The following is a 14,712-nucleotide window of genomic DNA, read 5'->3' as shown; positions in this document are numbered from 1 at the left end:
TTGCATTTCCCTGTTGTTTAACAACTCATTCCTAGTTTACCAGCATCTTTAGTTTCACCTGCGAAAATGAGTTGTCAATCATACTCTTCAAACAACTCTTTCTTCAAAAATATCCTGGCCAGTCAAGACTTTTATTTTCAGGGGAGTTTGTACGCCATCAAAGAGTTACTATGCGATTCAATTTTTTACTGAACCATTCATTCTGGCAACTTCCACTTACGTCAGATGTTACCTTCAGGCTAAACCTAGACAAAAAGACAAATATTGATGAATTTAACACATTCTACAAGGTTTAATATTGCAAATTATGAAGATCAACACTTCTCCACGAAAAAAAAATATTAAAGCCCATTTATACCGAGACATATCAGGTAAGAGAGAAAACCAATGTGGAACCTTTAATTCCCATGGGTGACCAAGAAATAATTTCTCCTTACAGCATCAATACAATTCATTCAAAAGTGTACATGCGCTCTTCCCTTTTGCTTTTGTTTTCTAACTGACACGTATCAGACTGTGACAGACACACCGAAGTCCGTTACGGGGGTGAAAAAAGAACACAATGAGAAAAGAAAAATAAAGTTGTTAGCGCGCTGCACCTCACTCTGCGACTGATTTTTTTTTTTTTTTCGACTGGTATAACGGACTTCGCCGACTATAGTCTACGTAAATACCCCCTATATGATCTTATGCGCCGATCAATTCAAAATGTCCCGGGTCCATTGTAGTGCAAACTTGAGGATCATTTTGTTCACCGGGATCATATACGCATCAGTTGCAAAGATGTAAAGATGACTCGCCCTTCGTGGCCGTCTTGCGATTACATTCGAAAAAAAATATATTAATCTAGTATTAGAGCAAATAATCTCTTTAGCTGCTATCTTCATTAGAGACTAGAGGAATTTTAAGAAAGGCACAAGGAGAAAACCCTGTGCACTAGAGGCCGTGACTGGGGGCTAAAGTGTCTCCTTACTCCCCAACCTCTCTAGTGGTATGAAAACCACTGGTACTGACCACTCGAAATGATGGAATCAGAATGTTTTCGCATACTTTCGCACAGTCCTTGCGGCAGTCCGATCGAAATTATTGGTATATCTTGAATTCTTTGACTGACCCTTTAATTTAATTGGCTTTGTCCGATAGTGCACCCTATTATGTCGTGGGCTTGTTCCACGTTCGGGACAAATACCGAACACTTCGGCTTTCTCTTAAGAGGATCTTCCCGGATGAGCACGCCTCAAAGTAGTTGGATTGTACGACTAATCTATCGCTTATCAACAATATTTACACTTTACGCATTGATTGAATGGGTACAAGTATTATAAATTCTGAAACAAACTTAAAAACATATGGTTGGTGAATGGAATATTTGTAATTCGCGTAAATTTATCTGAGTGCGTTAACACATTGACACTTAAACGAAAGGAAACAATTCAGTGTGAAATAGATTAGCAGAAGTACTGTTCTCTCTATAATATTCGCGCGTTCTTCAGTAAACAGATAGCAGATTAAATCATAAGCGAAGTGATATCTTGATTTAACTCTACATTCTCCCAAATAATTTGCGAGGACATGTATAACACTGAAGGGGAGACTATGGTTATTGACCAGGAGTTAACTAAAGCAAAAGTAACTTATAAATGGTAATGCATGGTTTTCATAACTCCTACATTCTTTTAAGGGAGCAAACTACAATTTCAGTTTGAGTTACAGCTTTATCTACATTTTGCATCCTTTAATTTATCAAAAGTGGTGGCAAACTTATTTATATTGCGCCTTAGCGGAATAAATGTTCTCGAAGAACTACTGAAGTGATGGAAATCTTTTTGTTTTCATCCATCCCTTGATCTGATCCATCAAACCGTGCACAATACATTATCAGCTGTGGATTTAACTTAAATTACCAGCCAACTTCTTAGTATCTTTTTCTTGCCCATCTTTATCCTTTACTTCCTTCAAACGCAGTACTAAATCCCTTATTTCTGACAACATCCTCCTTTGCTCGGTAAGTTGATCCTGAAAATCACGTCGCAGATCTCCAATTTCCTTTGTTACTCGACTAAAACGGTCTCTGTCAGGATTGTACATCTAAAACGTGCAAAAATCAAAAGTCTCAGATTTAAAAATGGAAAGTACGAAATTTAGGACAGCGATGATCATGGTTGTGAACTATAAACTCTAATTTCCACAATTATGGAATACCGTGATATGCTGGAAATAAAATTAGATGAGATCAATTTAAGAGCAATCAAGGCACAGCCTTTTAGTAAAATGGTTGGATAGTATGTGAATGTTCGCAAACACTTAAATTACACGAACTTGAACAAAATTTTAGTGGTCTTTTCAACACTGGATACGACAAAGTTTTTCCTCGCCACATGCCACATACCACATTTAACTTGGTCTGATGATCAATCCCTTGACTATAGCTGGAGGAGTGTGCCGAGGCGTGATATGTTAGCAGATCACTGATGAAACCAAACCATTTACAGATTCAATTTCTAGCCTATTACCTTCCCCTTCCCCCTCCCTCTTTCGAAATACCTTGGTGAGCACTGTAATGCCTTCAGATCCTAATGAAACGAAGGGAAATAGTTCATTTCCCTCGGTATACTCCACTGAAGAACGCGCTATTTTTATACCATTCAAGAAGAACAACACAGAGACTTTTCCCTCTGGAACTTCCCTAAAATCAACTTCACAGGCAATGAGATCGCCGCGGTAAGCCATGGCTCCTAAGTTATCAACAGAAAACATTAATTACTTAGAGAAAAGATAACAAAATAAACCAAACATGGGGCAAGGACGGCAAGGCATTGACTACGTTTCCAAGCGCCAACAGATCCTTGTGGCAGATATCGTACACCTATCGTCAAAGTAACCCATACCTTTATATACTTTTCTTCCCAGCTCTTGGAAGCCAGTTTCAAATATTTTACCAGCGTCTGTGTGGTAACCGACGCTTCCACTACAACAACCAGGCATTTTATGACAGTCGTACGACTCAGGCACAGCACCCAGAGCCGCAATACACCTCTCCCCAGTCTCCTGAATAAGTACCTGCAAAACAATGACGGACTTTTGTTTTTTTAGACTGTTGTTACGGTTGCCGCAAGTCCCATGCTTTTAATTTTTGTTTCAGGCTGCAAATGGGATTTTCGCAAATGAGTGCGAGGGAACACTAGTTTCTTAGATCAAAACAAAGTAACAACGATGATAAAGACGATGTTAGCCATGATATAAACAATCAACATCCGAAATAACGATCATATAAACAACAAAAGCAGCTATAATAACAACTACAGTAATGATAATGATTACAAAGCAATAGCACAAATATAAATAACAATAACAATAATAATATTAATAAAAACCATTACGTTATCCAAAGGTGCTCATCAAAGGCCGTACAATTTGACCCTGACATGCACCTCAACGAAGTGGAGCAAGGAGATAAATTTAACCTTTACACCCTAACATCATTATGAATATTCTCCATGCTGTTCTCTATTTCTTTGTTTGTTGCCAATTTGTAATTATGATACATCAGTAGAAATAAAAAAGGAATTTCATTGATATGATATAGTTGAAGATTTAGCGTGAGGCGAGAAAACCCGTATGGAAACCAAGAGGCTTATGCTAGCTGCAGGCTTCTCACATTTTACAAAAGTGAGGTATCAGTATTATGGCGTGATTTACGTACAAAAATATTTTAGGTTAAAAAGGAAAGAACACACACACATAAACAACAACAACAATAGTTGGCACCCACACAAACATATACTTAAGCAGCGTGAGAAAAGTAAGAAAAAATAGTCGTAATAAAACAAATAAATCAATCAATACATCAATCAATAAATCAATAAAGAAGAATAAGAAGGGATTCAACTTACGAGTGATATTCGCAATTTAGACTTAAACAGGGAAAGTGTGCCAACAGTTTGGATTTCTACACTCAGAGAATTGAAAACTTTGGGTCCTTGGAAACATAACGCAGACTGTTTGATATTTGTTCTGCAAAGGGCTATGTAAAAGAAATGCATTGTCTGGTGTAATAGCAATGATTGCTACTCGAAAACGAAATAATATTTCAAGAGCTTCAGGAAGACGGCTCATCTTGAACAAAACCATGATCTTTCCTATTTGAAATCGTTATACGTTGTATAGATTAAGAATTTTCAACTGCTTAAATATAGGTTCAGCATGAGTGTTAAAAGTACTTCTTGATATAATTCGTACCACCTTTTTCTGGAGTAGAGCAATATGTTTCAAGGTGGATGGATAAGTAGAGCCCCATACCGTAATGCAAAAAAGTAAGTAGGGATAAATAAGACTATAGTACAGGGTACATAAAGTTGAAGTAGGTAGACAGAGACTACCTATATAGTTTATACCGATGGATTTTGAAACTTCCTAGCGATGTAAGTAATGTGCGGTTTCCATGAAAAATTTTCGTCGAGTAACACCTAGTATAGTACAGTGTTTAATCTCTAGTTTAATATTAAGATTTTCGCTTTTCTGTCTTGGTTTGAAAACCATAAAGTTTGATTTAATAACATTTATTGAAAGCTTATTGGCTCGGCAACAGTCCGTTAGGTTAAGCATTTAAGCAATTCTTCATTCAAGGTTTTCTCGATAAAATTCAAATTTTTATGGGAGAAAAAGATGTTCGTATCATTAGCAGAAAGAATGAAGTCTAAAACCGTTGAGACACCACAGATATCATTGATGTTAATTAGAAAGAGCAGAGGACCAAGAATGGAGCCCGGGGGGGCACCACATTTGATATCTGAATAGAATGAATTAAATCCATTAAACTGAACAAGATGTTGTTTATTGTTTAGATAGTCTTCAAGCCAGTTAAATGCAACACCGCGAAAACCATAGTGAAGAAGCTTATCAAGTAAAATTTGATGGTTAACCGTGTCAACGGCTTTAGAAAAATCAATAAATAAACCCTCTGTTTTCTCATTATTATCAATAGCTGAAGAAATTTTGTGGTATATTCAGTCGAACGCTGTTTACGAAAACCGAATTGATTATCGGTTAGTATCTTACATTTACCCATATAATCAATATTTCGATTGTAGACAAGTTTTTCCAAAACTTTAAAGAAAGAGGGTAGAACAGAGATAGGTCTGTAATTTGAGAATAATGACTTACATCACCAATTTTAAACAATGGTACGACACGAGGAATCTTTAGCTTTGCTGGAACAACTCCAGAACTTAGCGATAAATCAAAGATATGAGTCAAAGGACTACTAATTGAAGTTATTGCGTTCGACTCTGTGCGCTCTCTCGATGTCGATGTCAATGCCAATCTTGTTTTTATCGGAAACTTTCACTTTCTCCTCAGACTCTTCCCACATTTTGTGGAAAGACTCTGGGATTCCATTGACCCTGATGTTGTTTCAACGGCTTTCGTTTCCCATATCCTCTTATGAAAGTGATTGTGTCAGTAAGGTCGATTTTAACTGATCAATTTCTTTTTTGGAGGTATCAAGTTTTTCTTCTAAAGGCTTCAGGTTATCGACGTCCTTTTGAGTGAATTGTAGGCTAGTCTTGATGGACTGAACTGATTTTTCAACCTCAGTAATTCTTGTGGTGAACGACTGCAAAATCGAGTCGAACAGGGTCTTCATCATTGACTCTTGAGTCTTTAAATGATTCCCGAACAGTTCCCAGGGTGACATACTCATCTGCGCCGTGGTCGTCTTCAGTAATGGTGGCCTGGTCTTGTTCGCTTTGTACTGGTTGTACTGGGCTTTCTGGCTTTGAACTCCTTCCCTATCTTCCCATTGGCAAATTAGATTATAATAAAAGGTAGAGTAACGAAAAAACACTTCAAATGTTTATAAAGGAACAGTAAAGAGTGAGTAATAACTAAATAACATCATTCGGCAACGGAGCTACTGATATCATGTCCGCACGCCATGGCTTCGGCTGAGTTTCCTACATTTGTGCTAACAAGGAAGAATTATAGTTAAACAGTGAAGAGCTTTTTCGGTTGGTGATCATTTACTTTATTCTTGTGACCCTAATGCTCGACTCAGGGATGATGATGAGAGGAGAAATTACATTTCAGTCACTCTTAGGTGTTAAAAGGTTAAGTGCCTAAACGAGATCGATGTTGACATGCTACCATGAAAGCAAAGGTGAAAATAGGATACCACAAGAGGAATATAAATAGTTTTTTAGGAACCGGTCTGGTCTTTCTATTATGGAGGCACTGTTAAGTTCATTCTTAAAAAAATGAGTATCTGTAGTACTACAAAATAGAAAAGAATACCAGCGTGTACAAGAGGGAGGTTATTTGAGGGAAGAGGATAAAAAGGCGGTGTAATTATGTTGCATCTTCATGGAATCTATCATCAAGCAGGAAGTATATGAATGAAATTTTTTGTTCGCAAATAATTCTCTATAAATCAAAAGCACACCTCAAATCGTGGTTTCTCTGGTGTAAAGGGAGACTTGAACTTGGCACCGTGAGTTTCCTCAGGCTTTCCACTGTTGCATGTGTTGCAGAAACTAGGTCCCATGTAAGTTAGGAGACAGCCATCGACAGCAATTCCCGGCGAATCATACCACGCCTTTAAATGACAATCGAACAAAACTTCAGTAACGGGAGGTACCTCCTTCAGACGGCTGCTATGTCACCTGAAAATGTCTGCGGCTGAGACATTGTCCAAAAATTAATATTTGGCCAAGAAGCGAAGCTTCAAGGAGAAATTTGAAAAATTGGAAGACAATCTCTCAACCAGAGATATTATCAGCCGACATACTAGCAAGCCAGAAGGGGTTTTATTCAAGTCATAACCCTCCCATTCATTTTCGTTGATAGCAAATTTCGTTGACTTTTTTATACTTTCTGGAGCAGCATTTGAGATCAGATTTTTTAAGTCGCTACAAAACAGTTCTTTTTTTCTTCAAGGGTCAAAGGAAACTCCAGAACAACATTTCTTGAGTGATTTTCTCGATCGCACATTTAAATTTTTGTTCGAGAGAAAAGGTTAAAATGCAGTGGGCTTGAAAAATACTTACTCTTTGGCCGAACGCAAATTTCTCCTCCTTGTTTCCACGCGATCGGAATACTTGATGAACTATCTGGTTGGCCAATTTTCGACTTCCCTCATTTTCATGCACCAAGTGATCTATCTTTTTCCCCTCTGAAACAAAGCGAGGAACCAAATATTAAATCGGCCTCTTCTGAATCTTGTCAGCAAAATCATTACGATACGCCTCGTTAAAATAGATTAGCGTTACTTGAATTCTTAATTTGTGATTTTTTATTTCTTGTCTGTCATGGTTTAACCTTCTTTAGAAGTATTAAATTAGCCCTTTTTGAATCGTGTTAGAAAAATATTCACAATACGCCTCGTTATGAATAGACCATCATTATTGGAATTATCTGTGATTTTTCATTTGAAATTTTATTCTTACCTCTAATGGTTTAAAGTTCTTTAGAAATGTTCATTTGATAATAACAAGGCATAGTTTAGTAGAAGAACATCTATTTGCGCAATATTCTTTTGTATGACCATATCATAGATTTCTGGGGCTATCTACTAATCTAGCATTTCACCCACCTGTGAGGGGAAATTCATAACCGTATTTCTCGAAGTACACACTTTCTAGTTTCTTCACCACTTTATTCAGAGTTACTCTCTGTCGAATCAAAGAAGGCCACATCGAAAGTGAAGTAAAATCACTAAGTAGACGTGAATGATAACTTTAAACAACAGCAGCTTGTTAAAACTCACAAAATTAATCGGCTAGGCGTTACCAGCTTACCCATCCGCCCTTGAGCGGAGCAGGAGTGTCGCACCATGTTCTACACGAACACATCCGACGGAGGTTCCAGAGTACTATCAGGGGAACAGACAAAAGGTTGAAGGGCACTGGTATCGGATGATAGGTGCTGTAAGTTCTTACAGTAATGGCTCTCTTGAAAGACCACTCCCGCATGGAATTGTCCTAATAACGGAGGAATATAGAGGGACGTAACAGCCTACAACGAAGTACCAGTTAATAAAAGCAACAGGCGACATCGGAAGAATATTTTTGACATATCATACCCAATTGCAAGGGACAATATTCACCATAATTTTCGTCTAAGGCGTCGGTCGGCCAAAAATACATTTATAAATGATCATAGAATCTTACGAACTTTGCGAAATATGTATTTTATATCTTACCCCAAAAAAGTCCTACTAAGTTTACTGAAGAGAACTTCTCATATTTTCCTAACTCTGGATTATGAAGAGAATTAACATACATCAGCGAAGGCAGAGAGACTGTTTAGTACCTGAACCTGCTGATAGGTATTGGAGAGTAACGCAATCATCATGTTCAGGAGAAGAATAACTGCCATGATTAAGAAAAAGCTGTACAGCACATGAATAAGAGAAACGGATGGATTGTCGACGGAGTTTAACCTGTCCAGGTCAGCGAAACCCAGTAAAGACCAACCATGGTGTGTCGCCATGTTCCACCAACTGAAGAACATAAGCAACGAGTTAGATCGAAAACCATTCAATTTTTGAAACTGATATCACTATGACCGCCATAAATGTTTTATGACCGCCATAAATGTATCCTGGAAGCCATCGTTTGATTGCTCCAACATGGATCATCGATTCAGAAAAGTTTGCTTTCAAGATTCCTGGTCAGCTCCATTAAGTCAAACATCAACATATTTATGTGTTGGTATCCAAAATATTACAAGATATCCTCAAAACCTGAGGGATACCACTAGAAAAAAGAAATAGCAACGATGACGTATGGATTTTTTTCTCAGTGGAGAAACTTTGAGGTAAACTAATGGCTGAGCTAGCTTTTTTGTGGAGAAATAGGTGGCGAAGTCGCCTTAATTGATAAGACGCAAAACAGCGAGAGGAATGAGAAGCAAAGACGGTTTCTTCAGTCACAGCTCTGCTTCTTGTTCCCGTAACTTTGCTGCCATGAAAGATAACAGCTTCCTCCCTACAAATTTTCATGATGAAGCTAGTAAAGTTCGTGGCTTTACATCAGCATTTATTTGAATACACATGATTTATCTATCTATCCGATCCCTCGGGTAGATAAATAACCAGCCATTAATCACTGTTTAACGCAAGTGAAACCTAACTGGCGTACTGGGTCGCTAACTTTTTTGCCTAAAAATTTCACGCTTGAAATGATGAGTTTTCAAATAATTGCGGCATATTGAAAGCGGGAAAATCAGGTTTGGTAAAGATTTCGTGTAATATGGTATATTTCAGACATAAGAGTACAAACGTAAATATTGGTGTAAAAAACAACTGCAACAATTTCATTCTTACCAAATTATCCCGGAATCACTGCATGCCCTTAAAATGATAAGAGAAAATGAATGTTAAAGAAACCGTTGCCAGGGTTTACTGTTTAACCAACAGAAATTATCCCACATTAGCTAACTGTCAAATTTACATTAATATTTTCCCCCACCCTCCCTTCGAATTTCTTTTAAGTCGGTCGGGTAGTTCTGGGGAAATGATTAAAAACGTTCCTGAACATATGGGTACCAGAAGCACCCTCGTCCCTTAAAAGTCAGTGTGTAGCAAGTCACTGATCCCACAATTTGTGACTATGACTGACCTAGCAATGATCATTGGGTATCAGGCTATCGTAATTCGATGTCAAACCTTTTGTGTAGTAGTGGTGCTACTGGTGCCTTATTCATTGGGTCCTCTTTGTGAGATCTCCTCCCTGAGTATTCATAGACTGTACAAAATCGGCCTTTCATGCAACGTTTGACATTCTGATCTGAGTAGTTTTACTCTCCTGTTAGGCTTCCCAGCCTCAAAACTAAATCTCACTTGCTTAGCTTTTAGCCAACTGTTTCCTACGTATACATTGGTGGTCCAGACATACATGAGGTTCCCTTCCACAACATAAAAGAAAAGATCTCCCAGCCCACTATAAAGCCCAACAACTAAGAATCTGTCGTTCCTGAGTTCGAGGATTGAGAAAGATCGCAATATGTACTCACAAATCCTCCACGGAATCTTTTCCCGAGGTATACGCCTTCTCAGCAAGATACATCTTAGTCATAGCCAGAGAAAATGCAATTATCATGGCCAAAAATTGCCAAAATATCGCCATTACATCCCAGATAACAAAGAACAAAGCGATTTGTATCGCACCCATTCCCCGCACGCGCTCAATGACTTGACCAAAGGCTCTCGGTGTGAGAAACATGGCGATAAATCCATAGAAATACCCTGACACAGCCAAGAGTCTGTTGTCTGACATGTCCGTGGAGATTTTCCATGTAATTATGCGTAAGATGAAGGTGATCAGGTAGAAAACAAGAATGATGAAGTCAAGCACATTCCAAGGGCCTCTATAAAAGTAATGGATACCAACTGTATTAGAAGAGCATTATTTAACGTAATCAGTGAAAAGACCTTGTATAATTCACAAGCAATATAATCAATTCTTACATGTACCACTATCTGTTGTACAATGAGCATGAGCCAATTACTGGCGTACCAAAGCAATGAACCCTGACAGTAAACAATGTCGCCTCATGATTGGTTGATGCAGCTCTGAAAAATGATCAGGGCACCTAAGCAGAGAATAATGGTTCATTTTGTTACCTTAGTCAAGTTGTTATCTCTTTTTCATCATCCTTCCTCCCTGATCATGCACTCATATGAATGAGAATCTAGTATTATCACATTCCAAAACTAGAAACAGGCAATAAAAACCTGAAATACCTGAAATAATTCCTAAGCTTCTTTAGCAAGGTATTGTCTTCTCCTGCCTCACTTGTCTCTTGTTGACCCTCATGTGAACGTACTTGGTAGCTGGAGCCATCTCTATTCCTCCTACACAGCTTTCGTGCTTTCATACAAGGTTTCATACAAGCCTTTTTATTGAACTGATCCACCTCCATCAAAACACGTCCCAGGAAGAAAACTAAAATAACCCATTCTAGTCGACTGAAGGCAACAGAGGAAGAGGACAGGCAAATGGCGAAGTGAAGACCAAGGAGGGTGAGATAACTCAGCGTGTCGCGGAAAAAGATGAAATAAGGAGTCGTAAAATAATCCTTGTATTTCTCTGGAAGACATCATAGTAATCGTAGTTATACCAGGACAACAGTGATTGAGACACTAGCTTATAATGGAGGCTATCAAAGGAAAACTCTGAAAGCGCTAACGATCTGGCAAAAATTATCAGAAAAAAAAAAGTCTAATGGTCTTTGGAAATCTAGCGAACAAAAATAGCCCGTCCTTACCATAGATGTTCTTTCCCTCGATACCTGTAAGAAAGTAAAACATATCAATTAGAAAGCCAGTCACACTTCCGAGAAGTGGGGAGAAAAGTTAAAGCTTTTAAAAATATAACAACGTTAAAAACCTTCCTCGATTACAACTGTAACAACTACATGCAGTACTTTCTTATTTTTTCCCACACCAAATAAGAGAATAATCATTACAAGGAGGGTTTTTTTTTAATCGTAATTTTAAACCTTCCCAGGCTACCTTGTATGACAGCTGACCCTAACGTCTCGGGTGACTCGTATTCTCCAAAGTGACGTGCTGTGCCATCTTCAGTTGCCATCTTATTTAATTCTGACAATTTGGTGTACTCCCCAAAACCGACGGGAAAGATGTTAACTTGCATCTCCTGTATCTCCTCTAGTAAAGGCGGTGTTCTCTTGGTTTTATGCATAACCGTGCGTAACTGGTCATTAAGAAAGAGCACGACCACCTAATTTAAACATAAAATTGAAAAAAGGTGATATTTATTCCTTTGATTCTCAAGAACAAATTTACAAGTTTTATCAAATATGAGCCCAAACTTATCATTCTTGAAACTACACTAACCTTCTTTTGAAAGAGCTGCTTGAAATTTTTCAGTGAAAAAAAAAAAACACTCTCAACGACAAAGACTGAATTCGCAGTAAATATTGCTGATGGGCTTGTAAGTACCTTAACTACTGGCCATGGATCTATTGCATCAGTTATTGGTCGTTTTCTTTATCTCGCCGTTTAATTAATCTGTTCACACAACTGATAACTGTAGCTGTTATGTACATGTAATGACAGATACGATAAAGAACTAAATCATTAATATGCATGCAAAAATGTCAGCATACTAATTGGTTGAGAAGGCGTCAGTTAACCCAAACTGTGCAGAGAGTTGAAACTGAATGCAGAAAGTGAAATGGATTGGAGCGCTGTCGAGTTTTGTCTCTTAACTTGTTCCCATGGGCTCATTTTACAGTCATGGGCTGGTTATCAAGCCCTGGTAAATTATACTAACCAATTCATAATCAATGTTGATTGATTTTGACGACCACACGCTACGGTTGATTTATGTTTAAAACATAAACACAAATCACATTCTAGTTAGTGTCATGGCTCATGGGCCGGCCTCTTGCATTTGCCTTCTTGCTAAAGAACTCAGGCTTTCCCCTCTCGCTTCAAGCTTTTAAACTCGCTGTCACGAATAATCAAACGTTTATGCTCTTTCTCTGTCAGGTATCAACAAGAGAAAAATATGTCCCACTAGTTTCCTTAGGTATCAGTAAATCGGTTCGTAATCTTCCCATCTTTCTTAAGAACTATTGCGTAAAACTCCTCGGGAATTTTGTTCAGGACCTCCGGTACGTTTAATTTTAAAATTTATATTTAATTTCAACTTTCTGCAAAAACGGTTGCGCGCACGCATACCTCACCTTTTTGGCCTTTTCCCCAAGTGTTTGGTCTTTGAAAGCACTTTGGATGAACATAAGATCGTCACCGAGAGAACTGTCAGAGCTTGGCAGCGGTAACGCGTCAATCCGCTTTCGAAGTGCAGCCTCAGTAGTGTACCTCTCATTAAAGTTGATATTACCGATTATTTCGTGTAAAACAACACAGTATTTGGCAGAGTGGCAGCCATATTTACGAATAATGTAGTTTATCGTCCTTTTAATCTGATTAAATTCTTCTTTTGGGGTACCTTTGCCCAGCGTCAAAACAAAACATATTTCAGTTTCTGAAAAATGATCAAGGAAAGCATCAGAAGCTAAGCGATTAAATCACTGATCCATAAAGGAAACATGAAGGAAACATGCAACAACTGATAAAAAGCACCTCAACAACTCTCCAGTAGCTGCTTGTATCTAATCTCAAGACTTGGTTATAACGATCTCAGCCATTCTTGAGACTGTTATGATTAGGTGGGAACAAATACCAGACCTGTAAACGTTCCTTAAACGATGTAGCCTGTAGAACAGGTGTAGTTTTTTTCAAGCACGAGGCAAGCACGAAGCGCGTTTGACGTGCTAGGGAAGAAATGTGTGACCCGCGCTTTGCGCGTAGCTTTACCAAGGACTCCTGTATTGTTTCAATTGAGAGAACTCAGCTTGCATGGTAACTCAGTTTTATGGAGTTAGGAATAAAATACAGAAAAGCCATCACCCTCCGCGCCCCACCCCTCTTCCCCTCCAGGCCCAAACCTTTTGAACACCTGAGAGTTTGCTAAAAACGCATTATCGTGTACTGTACGATGTCAACTACTTTGACGAATGCTAAAAAACAATATTATAAACCTCTTTTCCTCCTCAAGGCCTGTTTCACCAAATGTACGACGAAGAAAATGGCAAAGAGAAAGGGAAAAAAGACGATGTCAAACACTGTCCAGAGGTTGAGAAAAAAGTATCCCCAGCGTTTAGGTGTCCGCCATGATTCTTTTCTTACTTGAAAAAAAGAGCGGTACCATCTTGAGTTGAGCAAGTTATACACTACTGGGTGGCAGATGAACTGCGAAAAAATTCGTTGATACATCGTTTTACACAATTAGCTGAATTTTAATTGGCTAATGCTTTTTACTTATCAGAGGAGAGTCTCATAGGAGACGTCACCATTAACAACATTTGGCTTCATCAAATTTCAAAATAATTCTTGCGACATATCAGTGACACTCGGTCGCGCGTCATGTGCCACCTTTTTGTTCTTGCCACATTTTGACGTCATCTGTGATCTAAACAGGATAGAACTGCTAAAGCAAGGGTGTGAAAGATTTCTTAGAAATAACTAATACAATTTACGTCAGAATACAATTTCTTGCCGAATTAACTATAGCGTCGAGCTGTGGATATATTCAGTGTCTTTAAATAATTAAGTTTGGCGTAACATTATTTAGTAGATTCACCAGAATATAGTTTCTTTCACTGGAAATTGATTAATTGCTTCCTTGTACATACAGTGGAAAGACATAAAAATGACGTCCTACACATTGGATTGGTACCAAGTATATCGTAATATTGTGTGCATAAATCTTAAAAATATCTTTTCCCTTTGTAATATCACACCAGCGAGGAAGATTTCACTAGTGGTTTTTGGTGGGAACATTATACACTTAATGTACGGTCCCGAGGGAAAAAGTTAGTTCAACTAGAGTCGTGATGTTCCCTCGACTTCGTCTCGGGAAATATCAGGACTTGAGGGAAAACAAAACTAACTAGTTTCACGAGGGACCATACATTAAGTGCTTTCTTACATATTTATACTTTCCCTTAAATAATCATATGGCCAAAACATGCCGTTTTTGCTGTGCAATTGTATCCTGGGTAACCCGTCGTTTCGCCTGCGGGTCTTTTCGCCTATGGTCTGTTCGCCTACGTCTAGAGTCGGTTCGCCTAGGTCCAATATGTCAGTTCGCTAACGATTGATATGTCAAAGCTTTAAAACTG

At 38.3% G+C, this 14,712-nt stretch overlaps 1 protein-coding gene across 2 annotated transcripts in view; it reads right to left on the bottom strand.

Annotated features, from left to right (window-relative positions):
• Window positions 1–1,353: 1,353 nt before the first annotated feature.
• The window catches only part of LOC149050101 (uncharacterized), an 18,708-nt gene continuing 5,349 nt past the window's right edge, over window positions 1,354–14,712 (bottom strand). For both annotated transcript variants that reach the window (XM_089197230.1, XM_089197231.1), the window contains 16 exons: window positions 13,964–13,977; window positions 13,570–13,780; window positions 12,712–13,013; window positions 11,513–11,741; window positions 11,266–11,289; window positions 10,742–11,087; window positions 10,012–10,365; window positions 9,323–9,349; window positions 8,308–8,497; window positions 7,794–7,976; window positions 7,589–7,667; window positions 7,044–7,168; window positions 6,440–6,592; window positions 2,889–3,060; window positions 2,545–2,735; window positions 1,354–2,088 (listed from right to left, as the gene is read on the bottom strand). In XM_089197230.1, coding sequence (XP_089053356.1) covers window positions 1,891–2,088; window positions 2,545–2,735; window positions 2,889–3,060; window positions 6,440–6,592; window positions 7,044–7,168; window positions 7,589–7,667; window positions 7,794–7,976; window positions 8,308–8,497; window positions 9,323–9,349; window positions 10,012–10,365; window positions 10,742–11,087; window positions 11,266–11,289; window positions 11,513–11,741; window positions 12,712–13,013; window positions 13,570–13,780; window positions 13,964–13,977 — 2,798 coding nt within the window. In that variant the 3' untranslated portion in view covers window positions 1,354–1,890. The remainder of the gene's footprint in view (window positions 2,089–2,544; window positions 2,736–2,888; window positions 3,061–6,439; window positions 6,593–7,043; window positions 7,169–7,588; window positions 7,668–7,793; window positions 7,977–8,307; window positions 8,498–9,322; window positions 9,350–10,011; window positions 10,366–10,741; window positions 11,088–11,265; window positions 11,290–11,512; window positions 11,742–12,711; window positions 13,014–13,569; window positions 13,781–13,963; window positions 13,978–14,712) is intronic.

The sequence above is a fragment of the Pocillopora damicornis genome, chromosome 2 (assembly GCF_964200805.1).
Source record: "Pocillopora damicornis chromosome 2, jaPocDami1.2, whole genome shotgun sequence".
Classification (NCBI taxonomy): Eukaryota; Metazoa; Cnidaria; class Anthozoa; order Scleractinia; family Pocilloporidae; genus Pocillopora; species Pocillopora damicornis.
This window is presented reverse-complemented; position numbering and strand designations above follow the sequence as displayed.